At 52.1% G+C, this 17,546-nt stretch overlaps 1 protein-coding gene across 2 annotated transcripts in view; it reads right to left on the minus strand.

The window, feature by feature from the left end:
• The window catches only part of LOC149431490 (tubulin delta chain-like), a 32,060-nt gene extending 21,701 nt beyond the window's left edge, over window positions 1–10,359 (minus strand). For both annotated transcript variants that reach the window (XR_016309257.1, XM_089665543.1), the window contains exons 1-4: window positions 10,210–10,359; window positions 9,004–9,085; window positions 4,142–4,259; window positions 130–225 (exon numbers count right to left, since the gene is read on the minus strand). Coding sequence is in view for 1 of the 2 variants with exons in the window: in XM_089665543.1 (XP_089521669.1) it covers window positions 130–225; window positions 4,142–4,236 (191 nt within the window). In the remaining variant the exon portion in view is untranslated. The remainder of the gene's footprint in view (window positions 1–129; window positions 226–4,141; window positions 4,260–9,003; window positions 9,086–10,209) is intronic.
• Window positions 10,360–17,546: the final 7,187 nt, after the last annotated feature.

Here is a 17,546-nt window from a genome sequence, read left to right on the forward strand (position 1 = left end):
TGTGCCCATTATGAGGGGTTCCCACCATCCCTGTGCTGAGTTCCCGGGTCTGTCTTAAATAGATTGCTAGCTCTTATGTCCCAGATAGAATTGTACATTTGCACCCCCGGCTCTGCTGTAGTCACTCACCCTTTCTTCACTTGTTGCCGCAACCTCCTAATGACTTTTGTTTCGCTGTCGACGCAGATCGCATTAATCAGCCTGTCTCGCGAGAAATACGGATATCTGGGGAGAGGAAGGAAATGACCCATCATGCAATGCAACCCTGGTGCCCAACCTGCGGCTCGAGGGCCACATGCGGCCCTTTGCCCCCAATATTGGTCGGCTGGCCTTCCCACACACATTACCTTTCATGGCCTCCCAGTATTAGTCCGTAGGGGTCAATATTGAGTTGGCCCTCCAGCTGCTGAAGCACTACAAGTCCCATCATGCCTCTTGGAGTCTTGCCTGTGACTGTCAGAGTCTTGCGGGCCTCATGGGACTTGCAGTTCCTCAACAACTGGAGGGCCACAGTTTGGAGACCCCCTTACCCAAGTATCGGGCCGCCGGCCTTTCCACGCACATGGACTATAATGGCCATAGACGGGTCGAAAATCGGCCGATTTTTGCACCATTAGTGGGTTAATTGGTCGGCCGTTTTGGCACATTTTTTATCAGTAAAGTTGGAATTCGCGGCCGATTTTGACGATCAGCCGATTTTCCCGGCAATGATGGGCAAATCGGCCGAACGTTTTACTGATAAAAAGTCTGCGCATGAGCCGTGACCAGGAAGAAGAAGAAGAAGAAAGAAGGAAGAAGAAGAAAGAAGAGGAAGAAGAAAGAAGAGGAAGAAGAAGCAGAAAGAAGAAGAAGAGGAAGAATAAAGAAGAGGAAGAATAAAGAAGAAGAAGAGGAAGAAGAAGAAGGAGAAGGAGAAGAAGAAGAATGAAGAAGAAGAGGAAGGAGAAGGAGAAGAAGAAGAAGAAGAAGAAGAAGGAGGAGGAGAAGAAGGGGAAGAAGAAAGAAGAAAAAGTAGAAGAAGAAGGAGAAGAAGAAGAAAGAAGGAAGAAGAGGAAGTAGAAGAAGAAGAAGAAAGAAGAAGAGGAAGGAAGAAGAAAGAAGAAGAAGGAGAAGAAAGAAGAAGGAAGAAAGAAGAAGGAGAAGAAGAAAGAAGAAGGAGAAGAAGAAATAAGAAGGAGAAGAAAGAAAGAAGGAAGAAGGGAAGAAGAAGAGGAAGAAGGGAAGAAGAAGAGGAAGAAGGGAAGAAGAAGAAGGGAAGAAGAAGAAGGAGGAAGAAAGAAGGAAGAAGAAGGAGGAAGAAAGAAGGAAGAAGGGAAGAAGGAAGAAGAAAGAAGAATAGGGAGAAGAAGAAGAAGGAAGAAAGAAGAAGGAGAAGAAGAAAGAAGAAGAAGAAGAAGAAGGAAGAAAGAAGGAAGAAGAAGGAAGAAGGGAAGAAGAAGAGGGAAGAAAGAAGAAGAAGGAAGTAGAAGTAGGAAGAAGGAAAAAGAAGGAAGAAGTAGGAAGAAGAAAGAAGAAGAAGAAGAAGGAGAAAGAAGGAAGAAGAAGAAGAAGAAGAAGGAAGAAGAAGAAGAAAGAAGGGAAGAAGTGAAGAAGAAGAAGAAAGAAGAAGAAAGAAGAAGAAAGAAGAAAGAAGAAAGAAGAAAGAAGAAAGAAGAAAGAAGAAAGAAGAAGAAGAAGAAGAAGAAGAAGAAAGAAGAAAGAAAGAAGAAGAAGAAGAAGAAGAAGAAGAAAGAAGAAAGAAGGAAGAAGAAGAAGAAGAAGAAGAAGAAGAAGAAAGAAGAAGAAAGAAGGAAGAAGAAGAAGAAGAAGAAGAAGAAGAAGAAGAAGAAGAAGAAGAAAGAAGGAAGAAGAAGAAGAAGAAAGAAGAAAGAAGGAGAAAGAAGGAAGAAGAAGAAGAAAGAAGAAGGAAGAAGAAGAAGAAGAAGAAGAAAGAAGGAAGAAGGGAAGAAGAAGAAGAAGAAGAAGAAGAAGCAGAAAGAAGGAAGAAGAAAGAAGAAAGAAGGAAGAAGGGAAGAAGAGAAGAAGAAGAAGAAAGAAGAAGTAGGAAGAAGAAGGAGAAAGAAGGAAGAAGAAGAAGGAAGGAAGGAAGGAAGGAAAGAAGAAAAATTCCAGTCCGCTATTATATTTTATATGAAAAAGTCTTGCGGTTGCAACAATGTATCTATTTGTATCCAAATAAAACCATCTGTATCCGAAATGGATACAAATGGATACATTGTTGCAACTGCAAGACTTTTTCATGTCAAATATAATAGCGGAGCTCTCTGCAGGGACAGAAGTAATTAAATGCCGGCCGTAGACAGGACAAAAATCGGCCAATTTTTTTTTACCATTGGTGTAACGTTGGTCAAACGACCAATTTTTTGTTTTTTTTTTATAAAAAAAGACCCGTCTATGGCCGGCATTAGTCCGTAGGGTTCAATATTGAGTTGGCCCCGCCCTTTCCCACACACATGACCTTTAATGGCCCCCCAGTCTTAGTCCGTAGGGTTCAATATTGAGTTGGCCCCGCCCTTTGCAGCTATAACAGCTTCAACTCTTCTGGGAAGGCCCCCCACAAGGTTTAGGAGGGTGTCTATGGGAAGGTTGGACCATTCTTCCAGAAGCACATTTGTCAGGTCAGGCACTGATGTCGGGGGAGGGGGCCTGGCTTGCAGTCTCCGCTCTAATTCATCCCAAAGGTGTTCTATGGGGTTGAGGTCAGGACTCTGTGCAGGACAGTCAAGTTCCTCCACCCCAAACTGGCTCCTCCATGTCTTTATGGACCTTGCTTTGTGCTGGTCTCTTCAGAATCCCCCATAGGTGTTGGATTGGGCTCAGATCAGGAGACGTACTTGGCCACGGAATCCCTTGCACCCGGTTCTTCTTCAGAAATACATCAGTGACTTTGGGGTCTTGGATCGTTGTCATGTCAGAAAAGTGCCGGATGACCGAGGGCACGGAGTGATGGCGGCATCTTCTCTTTCAATATAGAGCCGTACATCTGTGAATTCATGACACCATCAATGAAATGCACCTCCCAACACCAGCAGCCCCACAGAAGGACACTGCCACCACCATGCTTCACAGTAGGCACCATGCATTTTCCTTTGTACTCTTCACCATTGTGACCGCATACAGTTCTGAAGCCATCAGCTCCAAAAACATTTATCTTGGTCTCATCACTCCACAGTCTTCTTCTTTTTCAGCATGGGCCATACCAAATTCTAGGTGGGCTTTTTTGCACATGGGCCTCCTTCGAGGATGACACCCATGCATGCCATTCCTCTGCAGTGTACGCCGTATGGTGTCACGGGAAATAATCACCCCAGTTTGGCTTTCTACTTCTTTAGCGAACTGCATGGCAATTTTCATCAACCCTTCCCATCAGGAGACGCTCCTGTCGAGGTGTTAATTTCCGTGGACGGCCTAGACGTCTCTGTGAGATGGTTGCGGTTCCATCTTTGTATCACTTTTGCTCCAGTATTCTGACTGATAAGTAAAGCTTTGCTGATCTTGTAGCTTTCACCTTTCTTGTGTAAAGAAATGATTCTCTTTCTCGGGCCTTGTGACATTTCTCCTCCATGTGGTGCCGCTGCTGACAGCATGAAATGGGAGGGGCTTCGCTAAGTCACACCCCTTTTATAATCACCTGTCTGCTAGACACCTGTTGGATGAATAATTAGACTCGCCTGGAGTTGAATTCTTGTTCATTAGGATTAACTTCCGTGGACAGCCTGGACGTCTCTGTGAGATGGTTGCGGTTCCATCTTTGTATCACTTTTGCTCCAGTATTCTGACCGATAAGTAAGTTGCGGATCTTCTTGTAGCCTTCACCTTTCTTGTGTAAAGAAATGATTCTCTTTCTCGGGCCTTGTGACATTTCTCCTCCATGTGGTGCCGCTGCTGACAGCATGAAATGGGAGGGGCTTCGCTAAGTCACGCCCCTTTTATAATCACCTGTCTGCTGGACACCTGTTGAATGTGAATTAGTCTCACTTGGAGTTGGATTCTCATTCGTTAGAATTTTGGTGTCTAAAGTTTGCTCCTAAGGCTTTCACTGGGGCGTGTTCATTTTTGCAACGTGGTCTGGGATGAATTTGTTAGAAAAGTGCTGAACTGGGAGGTGCAACAGCAGACTACGTTCGTTATCTTTACTTACCGGTCGGTTTCGGCGGCGTTGTTGGTGAGGATCTGCCACCACTCCTGGCCGATCTGGTTGCCGCACTGTCCAACCTGAAGCCACATCGAAGACATCTCCTGTCGTATGAATGAAGCACCTGAGGAGAACAGAGGGGACCGATGAAGACAGGACCGCCTGCGTTGCTCACAGTATCCAATCAGAAGCCCTCTGTAAATGTTTCAGGTTAGCAGGTCTCCATCACAGCCCACCAACAGATCGGTTGCGTAGAAGTCGATCAATGGATGGACTTCAGTACAACCAGCCTGACCATGGATGGATGAGATCTTGGCCGGTTCCAGCTGAACTAGCTGAGATTCGATCCATCTATGGCCGGCTCTTGGTCCATGTTGGTGAGGACAATGGGATGCTGAAGAGACCCCTCACCTGCGCCTACGCCATCCCTCATGCGCTTGCCGAAAGGTTGCAGATCACCGGTGACACCATAGGTCCAGGTAAGTGATCTCCTAGAGAGTTGCCGCCGTTGACAGGATCGTTGACAAGACACGGCCCTTAGAGGGAATCCATGATTTGGTAATGAAGAGACCAGGGGCGGACTGACCATTCGAGCACTCGGGCACTGCCCGAGGGGCCCGGGGTCAGTAGCGGGCCCCATGAAATGCCCCTGGTACCTTTTTTATAGGCTTTTTGGGTGTGCTTTGAGTGTGGGCGAGGACACAGGGGCCCCATGATCCCCTATTGCCCGGGGGGCTCCATGAGTTGTCAGTCCGCCCCTGGAAGAGACCCATCACCTGCACCTTTGCCATCACTCATTCACTTGGTGAAAGGTTGCAGATCACCGGTGACACCATAGGTTCAGGTAAGTGATCTCCTAGAGAGTTGCCGCCACTGACAGGATCGTTGACAAGACACAGAGCTTAGAGGGAATCCATGATTTGGTAATAAAATGGTCGTAGTAGTTGGGTGTCACTGGGAGCTGTGCTGGGGTGATCCCGCTACTGGCACCTTAGACTGGCCATAAATGACTAGGTCACCGGTGACACCATAGGTCCAGGTAAGTGACCCAGTCGCTGGAGAGTTGCCACCATTGACAAAACATGGCCCTTAGATGGAATCCATCATTTGGTAATGAAGAGACCCCTCACCTGTGCCTACGCCATCGCTCATTCACTTGCTGAAAGGTTGCAGATCACCGGTGACACCATAGGTCCAGGTAAGTGACCCAGTCGCTGGAGAGTTGCTGCCATTGACAGGATCGCTGACAAGACACGGTCCTTAGATGGAATCCATCATTTGGTAATGAAGAGACCCCTCACCTGTGCCTACGCCATCTCTCATTCACTTGCTGAAAGGTTGCAGATCACCGGTGACACCATAGGTCCAGGTAAGTGACCCAGTCGCTGGAGAGTTGCCGCCATTGACAGGATCGCTGACAAGACACGGCCCTTAGAGGGAATCCATCATTTGGTAATAAAATGGCCGTAAGTAGTTGGGTGTCACTGGGAGCTGTGCTGGGGTGATCCCGCTACTGACACCTTAGACTGGCCATAAATGACTAGGTCACCGGTGACACCATAGGTCCCACCCCAATCCGCCTAATTCCCGTGAACGTCTATCACCGGGTAACAAAGTCCTCCGGCTTTAAACTGGGTTCACATTTGTGCGATGCGGCAGCACCTGCATCGTCGCATTTTTTTTTGGCATGCTACATTGCGTTGCATTTGAACACATGACCCCTCTGAGTTCTGCGGGACCGCGCTGAGTACTGCGGGAACGTGCTGAGTGCTGCGGGAACGTGCTGAGTGCTGCGGGAACGTGCTGAGTGCTGCGGGAACGTGCTGAGTGCTGCGGGAACGTGCTGAGTTCTGCGGGAACGTGCTGAGTGCTGCGGGAACGTGCTGAGTGCTGCGGGAACGCGCTGAGTGCTGCGGGAACGCGCTGAGTGCTGCGAGACCGTGCTGAGTGCTGCAGGAACGTGCTGAGTGCTGCGGGAACGCGTTGAGTGCTGCGGGAACGCGCTGAGTGCTGCGAGACCGTGCTGAGTGCTGCGAGACCGTGCTGAGTGCTGCGGGAACGTGCTGAGTGCTGCGGGACCGCGCTGAGTGCTGCGGGAACGTGCTGAGTGCTGCGGGAACGTGCTGAGTGCTGCGGGAACGTGCTGAGTGCTGCGGGAACGCGCTGAGTGCTGAGAGACCGTGCTGAGTGCTGCGGGAACGCGCTGAGTGCTGCGGGATCGCTCTGAGTGCTGCGGGAATGTGCTGAGTGCTGCGGGAATGTGCTGAGTGCTGCGGGAATGTGCTGAGTGCTGCGGGGACTTTGACGAGTTCCTGGATTGCACAAATGTGAGCCTGGTGTTAATTAAAGGACGTCCCTTGTCCCACTCCCGGGGTCAATTCAGGTGAATGTCGTGTGAATGTTTACTCATGTTACTACATGAGTCAAAAATAACTCATGTAGTATTCATCTCGAAAGTAGTCGATTCACTAACCCCCCCTCCCCCCCCATGTGTTATCTAACAAACGCGTTCAATATTTATGTTTTGCGATATTTATCATTTAAGTCCGGTGTTATTTTTAGGTTGTTTTACTGCAATTTCTTTTTCACAAGTTAACACTTCGGGGAGGGAGATTGTTCTACGAATGCAGAGAGAAATATTGTGAATGGATGAAGACATCCTCAGTGCGCCGTCATTCACACAACCATCTCCTTCTAGTACAATGTTACAATTTATTTCCATTTCTGAACTTGGGGCACAACATTTCCACACAGATACATTGTACATTCACACCGAAACATTGTACATTCACACAGATACATTGTACATTCACACCGATACATTGTACATTCACACAGATACATTGTACATTCACACCGAAACATTGTACATTCACACCGAAACATTGTACATTCACACCGAAACATTGTACATTCACACAGATACATTGTATATTCACACAGATACATTGTGTATTCACACCGATACATTGTACATTCACACCGATACATTGTACATTCACACCGAAACATTGTGTATTCACACCGATACATTCTGTATTCACACTTAATATGAAAGGTTGGGCAGCTCCCGCTCCCCCCACCCTCTGCAATGCTGCGAGTACACACAGGAGTCCACCCCGCCATTCCCCCCGCCCTCTGCAATGCTGCGAGTACACACAGGAGTCCACCCCGCCATTCCTCCCGCCCTCTGCAATGCCGCGAGTACACACAGGAGTCCACCCCGCCCTCTGCAATGCCGCGAGTATACACAGGAGTCCACCCCGCCATTCCCCCCGCCCTCTGCAATGCCGCGAGTACACACAGGAGTCCACCCCGCCATTCCTCCCGCCCTCTACAATGCCGCGAGTATACACAGGAGTCCACCCCGCCATTCCCCCCGCCCTCTGCAATGCTGCGAGTACACACAGGAGTCCACCCCGCCATTCCTCCCGCCCTCTGCAATGCCGCGAGTACACACAGGAGTCCACCCCGCCCTCTGCAATGCCGCGAGTATACACAGGAGTCCACCCCGCCATTCCCCCCGCCCTCTGCAATGCCGCGAGTACACACAGGAGTCCACCCCGCCATTCCTCCCGCCCTCTGCAATGCCGCGAGTACACACAGGAGTCCACCCCGCCATTCCTCCCGCCCTCTGCAATGCCGCGAGTACACACAGGAGTCCACCCCGCCATTCCTCCCGCCCTCTGCAATGCCGCGAGTACACACAGGAGTCCACCCCGCCATTCCTCCCGCCCTCTGCAATGCCGCGAGTACACACAGGAGTCCACCCCGCCATTCCTCCCGCCCTCTGCAATGCCGCGAGTACACACAGGAGTCCACCCCGCCATTCCCCCCGCCCTCTGCAATGCTGCGAGTACACACAGGAGTCCACCCCGCCATTCCTCCCGCCCTCTGCAATGCCGCGAGTACACACAGGAGTCCACCCCGCCATTCCTCCCGCCCTCTGCAATGCCGCGAGTACACACAGGAGTCCACCCCCGCCATTCCTCCCGCCCTCTGCAATGCCGCGAGTACACACAGGAGTCCACCCCGCCATTCCTCCCGCCCTCTGCAATGCCGCGAGTACACACAGGAGTCCACCCCGCCATTCCTCCCGCCCTCTGCAATGCCACGAGTACACACAGGAGTCCACCCCGCCATTCCTCCCGCCCTCTGCAATGCCGCGAGTACACACAGGAGTCCACCCCGCCATTCCTCCCGCCCTCTGCAATGCCGCGAGTACACACAGGAGTCCACCCCGCCATTCCTCCCGCCCTCTGCAATGCCGCGAGTACACACAGGAGTCCACCCCTCCATTCCTCCCGCCCTCTGCAATGCTGCGAGTACACACAGGAGTCCACCCGCCATTCCTCCCGCCCTCTGCAATGCTGCGAGTACACACAGGAGTCCACCCCGCCATTCCTCCCGCCCTCTGCAATGCTGCGAGTACACACAGGAGTCCACCCCGCCATTCCTCCCGCCCTCTGCAATGCTGCGAGTACACGCAGGAGTCCACCCCGCCATTCCTCCCGCCCTCTGCAATGCCGCGAGTACATGCAGGAGTCCACCCCGCCATCCTCCCGCCCTCTGCAATGCCACGAGTACATACAGGAGTCCACCCCGCCATTCCTCCTGCCCTCTGCAATGCTGCGAGTACACACAGGAGTCCACCCCGCCATTCCTCCCGCCCTCTGCAATGCCGCGAGTACACACAGGAGTCCACCCCGCCATTCCTCCCGCCCTCTGCAATGCTGTGACTATAACAGTGGTGTCAGAGGAGGAATCCATTCGGGCTGCCAAGTGGTGTGGACAGGACTGTCACTTGGTCCGTGTCTGGACCGCGGTCCGCCATTTAGTGATGCCTGGTGTATCTGTATGCTTCTCACCTGTAATAGGGCGGGGGAGGTGGACTCAGGATCCTGTATACAATGTATCACTCCGCGTGTTCATCATTATCAGACGTGATTTCTAAAAGAAAACAAACATAATACCCTGAATGTGTAGAATGGACTCGTCTGTGTGTACAGGATATACAGACTACAGGGTATATGGGGGCAGTCCTCTTCTATGGGGGGCAGTTCTCTCCTCTGGGGGGTCTATGGGGGGCAGTTCTCTCCTCTGGGGATATATGGGGGGCAGTTCTCTCCTCTGGGGATATATGGGGGGCAGTTCTCTCCTCTGGGGATATATGGGGGGCAGTTCTCTCCTCTGGGGGATATATGGGGGGGCAGTTCTCTCCTCTGGAGGGCATTTCTTTCTTAGGGAGGGTTTATGGGGGACATTTCTCTCCTCTTCGGGATCTATGGGGGCAGTTCTCTCCTCTGGAGGGTCTAGGCAGGCAGTTCTCTCTTCTGGTGCGTCTATGGGGGGCAGTTCTCTCCTCTGGGGGGTCTAGGCGGGCAGTTCTCTCCGCTGGGGGGTCTATGGGGGGCAGTTCTCTCTTCTGGTGGGTCTATGGGGGGCAGTTCTCTCTGCTGGGGGGGTCTATGGGGGGCAGGTTCTCTCCGCTGGGGGGGTCTATGGGGGCAGTTCTCTCCGCTGGGGAGATGTGTGGGGGGGGGGGGGGCAGTTCTCCTCTGGGGGGGTCTAGGAGGGGCAGTTCTTTCCTCTGGGGGGCAGTTCTTTCTAACAGGGGCTATGGGGGCAGTTCTCTCCTCTTGGGGGCTGTGGGGAGGCAGTTCTCTCCTATGGGGGGCAGTTTTCTTAGGGGGGGTCTATGGGGGGAAGTCTCTCCTCTGGGGGTTTATAGGGAGCAGTTCTCTCCTCTGGGGGTCTATGGGGGGGCAGTTCTCTTCTATGGGGGGGAATTTCTTAGGGAGGGTTTATGGGGGAAATTTCTGTCCTCTGGGGGTCTATGGGGGGCAGTTCTCTCCTCTGGGAGGTCTATGGGGGGCAGTTCTCTCCTCTGGGGGGGGTCTATGAGGGGCAGTTTTCTCCTATGGGGGGCAGTTCTTTCTTAGGGGGTCTATGGGGGCAGTTCTCTCCTCTGAGGATCTATGGGGGGGGGGGGAGTTCTCTCCTCCTGTGGGGAGTAACAGGAGAAGTTCCCGGATGTTTCTCCGGGGGGGGACACACATTGTAGAGGAATGTACCTCATAGCCGGTGTCCCCGGCTGTGTTTCCGGTGTCTCTGTCGGTGTGTCACCCCCGTCTCCCCGGTGGTCTCTCTCTCAGTGTCCCCGGTTGTGTTGTCACCCTCCTCTCCCTGGTTACCCAGGAGACAGGAAGTTCTCTGTCGGCCGCCATTCCTCTTCCTGTCCCCCCCCCTTCTCTATAGCCCCCCGGAGGAAGCGGCCCGGCTGCTCTTCCTGTGCCGGAGGAGGAGGAGGAGGAGAGGAACGCCGAGGCCTGACCGACCATACCGCCCGACAGGCGGCCACACCGAGCGGGAGAGGCCGGGGACAACGAGAGAGAGCAGGCCGCACCGTCCGCCGACCATGGCCTGAGACCGGGGAGCACCGAGCCCGCCACCCCGAGCACCGGGACCGCTCTGCCCGGACCTGGACTACTATTACCGGCCGCCACCGGGACTAATACTCCTCCCACAGGACTACTACTACCCGCCATCACCACCGGGGCTACCTCCCCCCTCCGTAGGACTACTACACTCAGGATTCTGCCCTGTTCCCTCCAATAATACCCCCAGCAGGACTACTACCCCCATCATCCCCCAATACTAGGAAGTCTACCCTAGTCCCCCCAAGGCCACTACTACTACCCCCATAGGCCCCAGAACTGAGACTTTTACCCCTATTCCCCCCCTGTTATTGCCCCCCACTCCACTTGGGACCCTCCCCCATCCCCCCAGTACCAGGAAATTTACCCCAGTACCACCCTACGGGGTCCCGCTCAGCACCCGATAATTGGAGCCTTCCCGATATACGGGCCCCAGACCCCCCGTCCCTCAAATACAGAGAGTCCCAGACCACAGATATAGAGTTTAAGACCTCCAATCTAGAGTTCAAGACGCCCCATCCCCCCCAAATCTAGAGTTCAAGACCCCCAATCTAGACTTCAAGACTCCCGTCCTTTCAGTAGAGAGACTTCAAGACCCCCCCAAGCTAGGCTTCCAAGACCCCCGTCCGTCTGATATAGGGTTCAAGACCCCCAAACTAGATTTCAAGACTCCCTGACCCTCCAGTATAGAGAGTCCCAGGCCACCAATCTAGAGTTGAAGACGCCCCCCCAATATAGAGAATCCCCAGACCCCATCTTTCCAATAAACAGAAAACCCTTGCCCCCCCCAAGTATAGAGAGTACCATCGCCCGTATCTAGAGCATTCCCAGACCCTTGTCTCGCCCCAACATAGACCTTAGACCTTGTCCTCCCAATTAAGAGCCCCATCTTGTCAATATAGAGAGTCCCACTTCCCACCAATCCGTTTAATGCCCATGGACACCTCCTGATCTGCTGCTGAACTTCCAGAAGGCAACCCCCCCCCCCCCCCAACATCTGATCATCCATTACCTAAAAACTAGCATCTCACCCACCCCCAACATCACACATTGTCACCCTGATCTTCCAATAATCATCTTTTCATCAAAAGTAGTCTCCTGAAACTCCATCCTCATAAAGCCCATTACGTAGGGAGCCCCCAGGATACAGAAGACTCCCCCCAGCAAGACATCCACCACTCATCTTCACCGGTGATATTTTTCCCTCCAAGCCCTTACCTGGAATCTCCTCCAGTGTCAAAGTCGTCCTCCTCCCTGCCACCCAATATAGAATAGAGACCCGTCCTTTCTTCACAGTGTTCCTCATATCTGGTGCCTTATTCCTTCACTACCATTCGAGGTCCCCCCCCCCCCTCGATCTTCCCTCGATCTCCATTATCTGGACGCACCTTCATCGTCACCTCCATATATCCAGATTTACAGTTACAGATTTCTTTCAGCCCTGAACCCAAATATCTGGGGTCTCCTAGCCTGAGCTTTGGTTACATATTGCCATCATCTGTCGTATCTGGAGCCTACCCACTGCTTTTCAACTGTCATATCCAGAGACAACTCTGCACCCCAACATCTGGAGTTGACCAGCTGCTTCTCAACTGTTCTATATCCAGAGAAGAACCTTTGCGTCCCAATATCTGGAGTCCACCCACTGCTTCTCACGGTTCTATCCAGAGACCACCCACTGCACCCCAACATCTGGAGTCTACCCGCTGCTTCTCAACCCAGAGACCACCCTCTGCACCCCAACATTTGGAGTCTACCCGCTGCTTCTCAACTCTCGTATCCAGAGATCACCTTCTGCACCCCAATATTTGGAGTCTACCTGCTCCTTTTCAACTGTCGTATCCAGACACCACCCTTCACACCCAGCATCTGGAGTCTACCTGCTGCTTCTCAACTGACGTATCCAGAGACCACCCTTCACACCCAGCATCTGGAGTCTACCTTCTGCTTCTCACCTGACGTATCCAGAGACCACCCTTCACACCCAGCATCTGGAGTCTACCTTCTGCTTCTCACCTGACGTATCCAGAGACCACCCTCTACACCCCAGCATCTGGAGTCTACCTGCTGCTTCTCAACTGACGTATCCAGAGACCACCCTCTGCACCCCAGCATCTGGAGTCTACCTGCTGCTTCTCAACTGACGTATCCAGAGACCACCCTCTGCACCCCAGCATCTGGAGTCTACCTGCTGCTTCTCAACTGACGTATCTCGAGTCTATCCACTGGCTCTCAACTGTTTTGTTTGAGTCCACCTTCTGCACCCCAACATCTGGAATCATTCCAACCCAAATCTGGAGTCATCAAGTCTCTCTGTCCAGGATCTTCTGACCCCCCCCATCACCTCTCCAGCTGAATGTATTGCTCCACCAACAATGGGGGATTTTTATGACCCGGAACACCCAACTGAGTGAGTATACCCACAACAGGTGACACCGTCGCCTTACAACGCACCACACAACCCGGTCTTCCTCTTCCACAGGACACTGCTGCAAGCCAGGCTTGCTTGTCAGGTAATGTGGAAGAGAGGGCCTACCATGTGCTCACCTACACCATGGTGGGGGAGGGGGAAGCATGCTGGGGGATTCAAAACTTGTTCTGCAGACTCTCAGCTTGAGGTCTGTTTGCAGTGTTCAGGATTTCGACTTCCTTCCAAGCGCTCCTAGCTTTCAGATACACAATGTCAACATTATGAGTGATCTATGAGGTGTGAGCGGGATCTTCTGTAGAACTTGGTGCTCCTCACACTGGGACGTCCTACCGAAGTCAACATGGAGGTGGTCATGTCCTTTAAGGTTTGATCCACTGGTTTCCGTGTGCTGTAACGTTCCTTAAAACCGAACGCGCTGTAAATACAAACACTTTGGAATACACTTTTTGTCCTGGGCACTTGAAGTTCTTTATCTTCTGTGGTCGAGGCGGCCATCTTGGGCGCGCTCAGTAGAATAACATAGGACCCGTTTTAGGCAGGCCATAGGTGATGACATTTTCTTTCCTTGCAACCATGAGCAGAGGTGTGGAAATTAAAAAAAATAAAACTACTTGTCCAGGGACTAAATCGGGGCCCCAATCTACTTGTCCCTCATGACCATCTACTTGTCCAGGGACTAAATCGGGGCCCCAATCTACTTGTCCCTCATGACCATCTACTTGTCCAGGGACTAAATCGGGGCCCCAATCTACTTGTCCCTCATGACCATCTACTTGTCCGGGGACTAAATCGGGGCCCCAATCTACTTGTCCCTCATGACCATCTACTTGTCCAGGGACTAAATCGGGGCCCCAATCTACTTGTCCCTCATGACCATCTACTTGTCCAGGGACTAAATCGGGGCCCCAATCTACTTGTCCCTTATGACCATCTACTTGTCCAGGGACTAAATCGGGGCCCCAATCTACTTGTCCCTCATGACCATCTACTTGTCCAGGGACTAAATCGGGGCCCCAATCTACTTGTCCCTCATGACCATCTACTTGTCCAGGGACTAAATCGGGGCCCCAATCTACTTGTCCCTCATGACCATCTACTTGTCCAGGGACTAAATCGGGGCCCCAATCTACTTGTCCCTCATGACCATCTACTTGTCCAGGGACTAAATCGGGGACCCCAATCTACTTGTCCCTCATGACCATCTACTTGTCCAGATGGGGAAAAAAAAAAACAATTTTTTACCCAAAACTTTATTTAAATCGAAGGTGATATTAGGAATGTTGGGGGGGCTTTTAAAAACAAAAGGGGCTTTATGGCGACTTAAACGTTTAATATTTGTAACATTGCGCTGTTTATCTCCTCCTCCCCTTCCTGCCTGTCTCCAGCCCCGCCCCCGGGGACTAGCAGGGAGGGGAGAGACCTTGCAGTGTAATGAGCACCGATTGGCTGCTGGTCAGGAAAGGGGAGTGTCCGGCTTATCCTTTATCCCTTTCGCTGCCAGAGCCGATTTTGCATTTTTTTGCACGTTTAAAAAATCATTTTAGGTCCGAAGATGACAGAAAACCCCTTAACCACTTGCCGTCCGCCTGCTGTTTATAAAGGGGCGGGGCGATGGCACTCCAGGGGCGGGTTGCTGTTCATAAACGGCACCCGCTATTTCTAGTTGTGCGCGCCCCCCGGGAGCATGCAGCACCGCGATCCAGTGCCCGCTGTGTCCTCTGGAGACAGTGAAACACCGATCGTTGGACGGGACCTCTGTACGAGGTCCCGATCACATGCAAAGTAGTAAGCAAGATGTCACTTGTGACATCATTGCTTACTACGTGTGAATTCTGTGAATGATCACAGAGGTCACATGGTACAGGGCCATTCACAACAGCCTTGTACCATGTGACAAGTTGTGACCAATCACAGCTCTCACAGTATTTCTCAATGGCTGCAAGAATGCAGACAGAGAAAGAGAAATGATTGCTTTTACATCCTATATGGGTGTAAAAGCAATCGCTGTAAAAAAAAAAAAAAAAAAAATCTTTGTCACCCCCCACAAGTAGTACAGTGTCACCATGGTGACCCCACGCTGCTAGGGTGACAGTATGTGTAAAAAAAAAAACAAACATAAATAATAATATAAAAAAATAAAATAAAAATGTAAAAAAAATGTTTAAATTATAATTTTTGGTTATAAACTAATTTGGTGTATTTTTTTTTTTTAATAAAAAGATAACGGAATAAATTTTGGCCGAGATTTATGATGAAATATTATTTATTTGCAAACTTTTATAAGAAAAACACTTTTTTCAAAATTTTTGGCCTTTTTCATTTATATAGCAAAAAAAATAAAAATCCCAGCGATGAATAAATACCACCGAAATAAAGCTTTATCTGTCTCAAAAAATGGTAAAAAATTCATATGGATACAGTGTTGCATGACCGCGCAATTGTCATTCAAAGTGTGATAGCGCTGAAAGCTGAAAATTGGCCTGGACTGGAAGGGGGTGAAAGTGTCCGGACTGGAAGGGGGGGAAAGTGTCCGGACTGGAAGGGGGGGAAAGTGTCCGGACTGGAAGGGGGGGGAAAGTGTCCGGACTGGAAGGGGGTGAAAGTGTCCGGACTGGAAGGGGGGAAAGTGTCCGGACTGGAAGGGGGGGAAAGTGTCCGGACTGGAAGGGGGGGGAAAGTGTCCGGACTGGAAGGGGGGGAAAGTGTCCGGACTGGAAGGGGGGGAAAGTGTCCGGACTGGAAGGGGGGGAAAGTGTCCGGACTGGAAGGGGGGGAAAGTGTCCGGACTGGAAGGGGGGGAAAGTGTCCGGACTGGAAGGGGGGGGAAAGTGTCCGGACTGGAAGGGGGGGAAAGTGTCCGGCCTGGAAGGGGGGGGAAAGTGTCCGGACTGGAAGGGGGGGAAAGTGTCCGGACTGGAAGGGGGGGAAAGTGTCCGGACTGGAAGGGGGGGAAAGTGTCCGGACCGGAGGGGGGGGAAGTGTCCGGACCGAAAGGGGGGGAAAGTGTCCGGACCGGAAGGGGGGAAGTGTCCGGACCGGAAGGGGGGAAAGTGTCCGGACCGGAAGGGGGGGAAAGTGTCCGGACCGGAAGGGGGGGAAAGTGTCCGGACCGGAAGGGGGGGAAAGCGTCCGGACCGGAAGGGGGGGAAAGCGTCCGGACCGGAAGGGGGGGAAAGCGTCGGACCGGAAGGGGGGGAAAGCGTCGGGACCGGAAGGGGGGGAAAGCTCCTTCTAGGTCATCAGTTTGGTGTACGGAGGAGGTCTGGTGCTGGAATTATCGCTCTCTGATGTGCGCGGCGATATGTGATGTGTATCGCAATCGACGTTTCCATGCGTAGGTGCCCCCAGCATGTGCTTTTACGTTTTGTACGTGTGTATATGTGGGGGACCTCATTAGGGGGGGATGGTATGTGCTTGGGTGTAACTTTTTTTTTTTTTTTTTTTTTTACTTTTTTTTTTTCATCAGATAGGAAGATAAAGTGACAGTCATCAGATTGGTGACAGGTTCTCTTTATTGAGGCATCCAGCATGTCTCCCCTGTGCTCCACTGAATGTAATGCGGTGCACATCGCACCGGCTTACATGGCCGGGAATCTCTCTACGGGGACCCGGGAGTGACATCACAACATCACTTCCCGATCGGGACAAGAAGGGGAGGGGACCTGTGCATCCACACAGATGTCACATTGGGAGCAGCGGCTGCGTCCCATAGGCAACAATAGGACTGCCGGCACCAGGATGTGCGCAACATGTTGTGCCGGTAAAACGCGCCCCTGCGCAAGGCATGGACAGAATCGCCCCGTGTAAATTGGGCCTAGGGGTGGGGGGGGGGGGGGTAATGTGTCATCCCTCACTCCTGGCTTTGCCAGGCTTTTTCCATCCATTTCATTCCATACAAACATTCAACCCTTGCAGGGTGGTTGGCCCCCACCCCCTAGAAGTAAGGAGCATTCAGCCCTTGCAGAATGGGGAGCCCCCACCCCCTAGAAGTAAGGAGCATTCAGCCCTTGCAGAATGGGGAGCCCCCACCCCCTAGAAGTAAGGAGCATTCAGCCCTTGCAGAATGGGGAGCCCCCACCCCCTAGAAGTAAGGAGCATTCAGCCCTTGCAGAATGGGGAGCCCCCACCCCCTAGAAGTAAGGAGCATTCAGCCCTTGCAGAATGGGGAGCCCCCACCCCCCTAGAAGTAAGGAGCATTCAGCCCTTGCAGAATGGGGAGCCCCCACCCCCTAGAAGTAAGGAGCATTCAGCCCTTGCAGAATGGGGAGCCCCCACCCCCTAGAAGTAAGGAGCATTCAGCCCTTGCAGAATGGGGAGCCCCCACCCCCTTAGAAGTAAGGAGCATTCAGCCCTTGCAGAATGGGGAGCCCCCACCCCCTAGAAGTAGGAGCTTCAGCCCTTGCAGAATGGGGAGCCCCCACCCCCTAGAAGTAAGGAGCATTCAGCCCTTGCAGAATGGGGAGCCCCCACCCCCTAGAAGTAAGGAGCATTCAGCCCTTGCAGAATGGGGAGCCCCCACCCCCTAGAAGTAAGGAGCATTCAG

Source organism: Staurois parvus, unplaced genomic scaffold (genome assembly GCF_062004578.1).
Source record: "Staurois parvus isolate SC_StPar_1 unplaced genomic scaffold, SC_StPar_1.0 ptg002234l, whole genome shotgun sequence".
In the NCBI taxonomy this organism is placed as follows: domain Eukaryota; kingdom Metazoa; phylum Chordata; class Amphibia; order Anura; family Ranidae; genus Staurois; species Staurois parvus.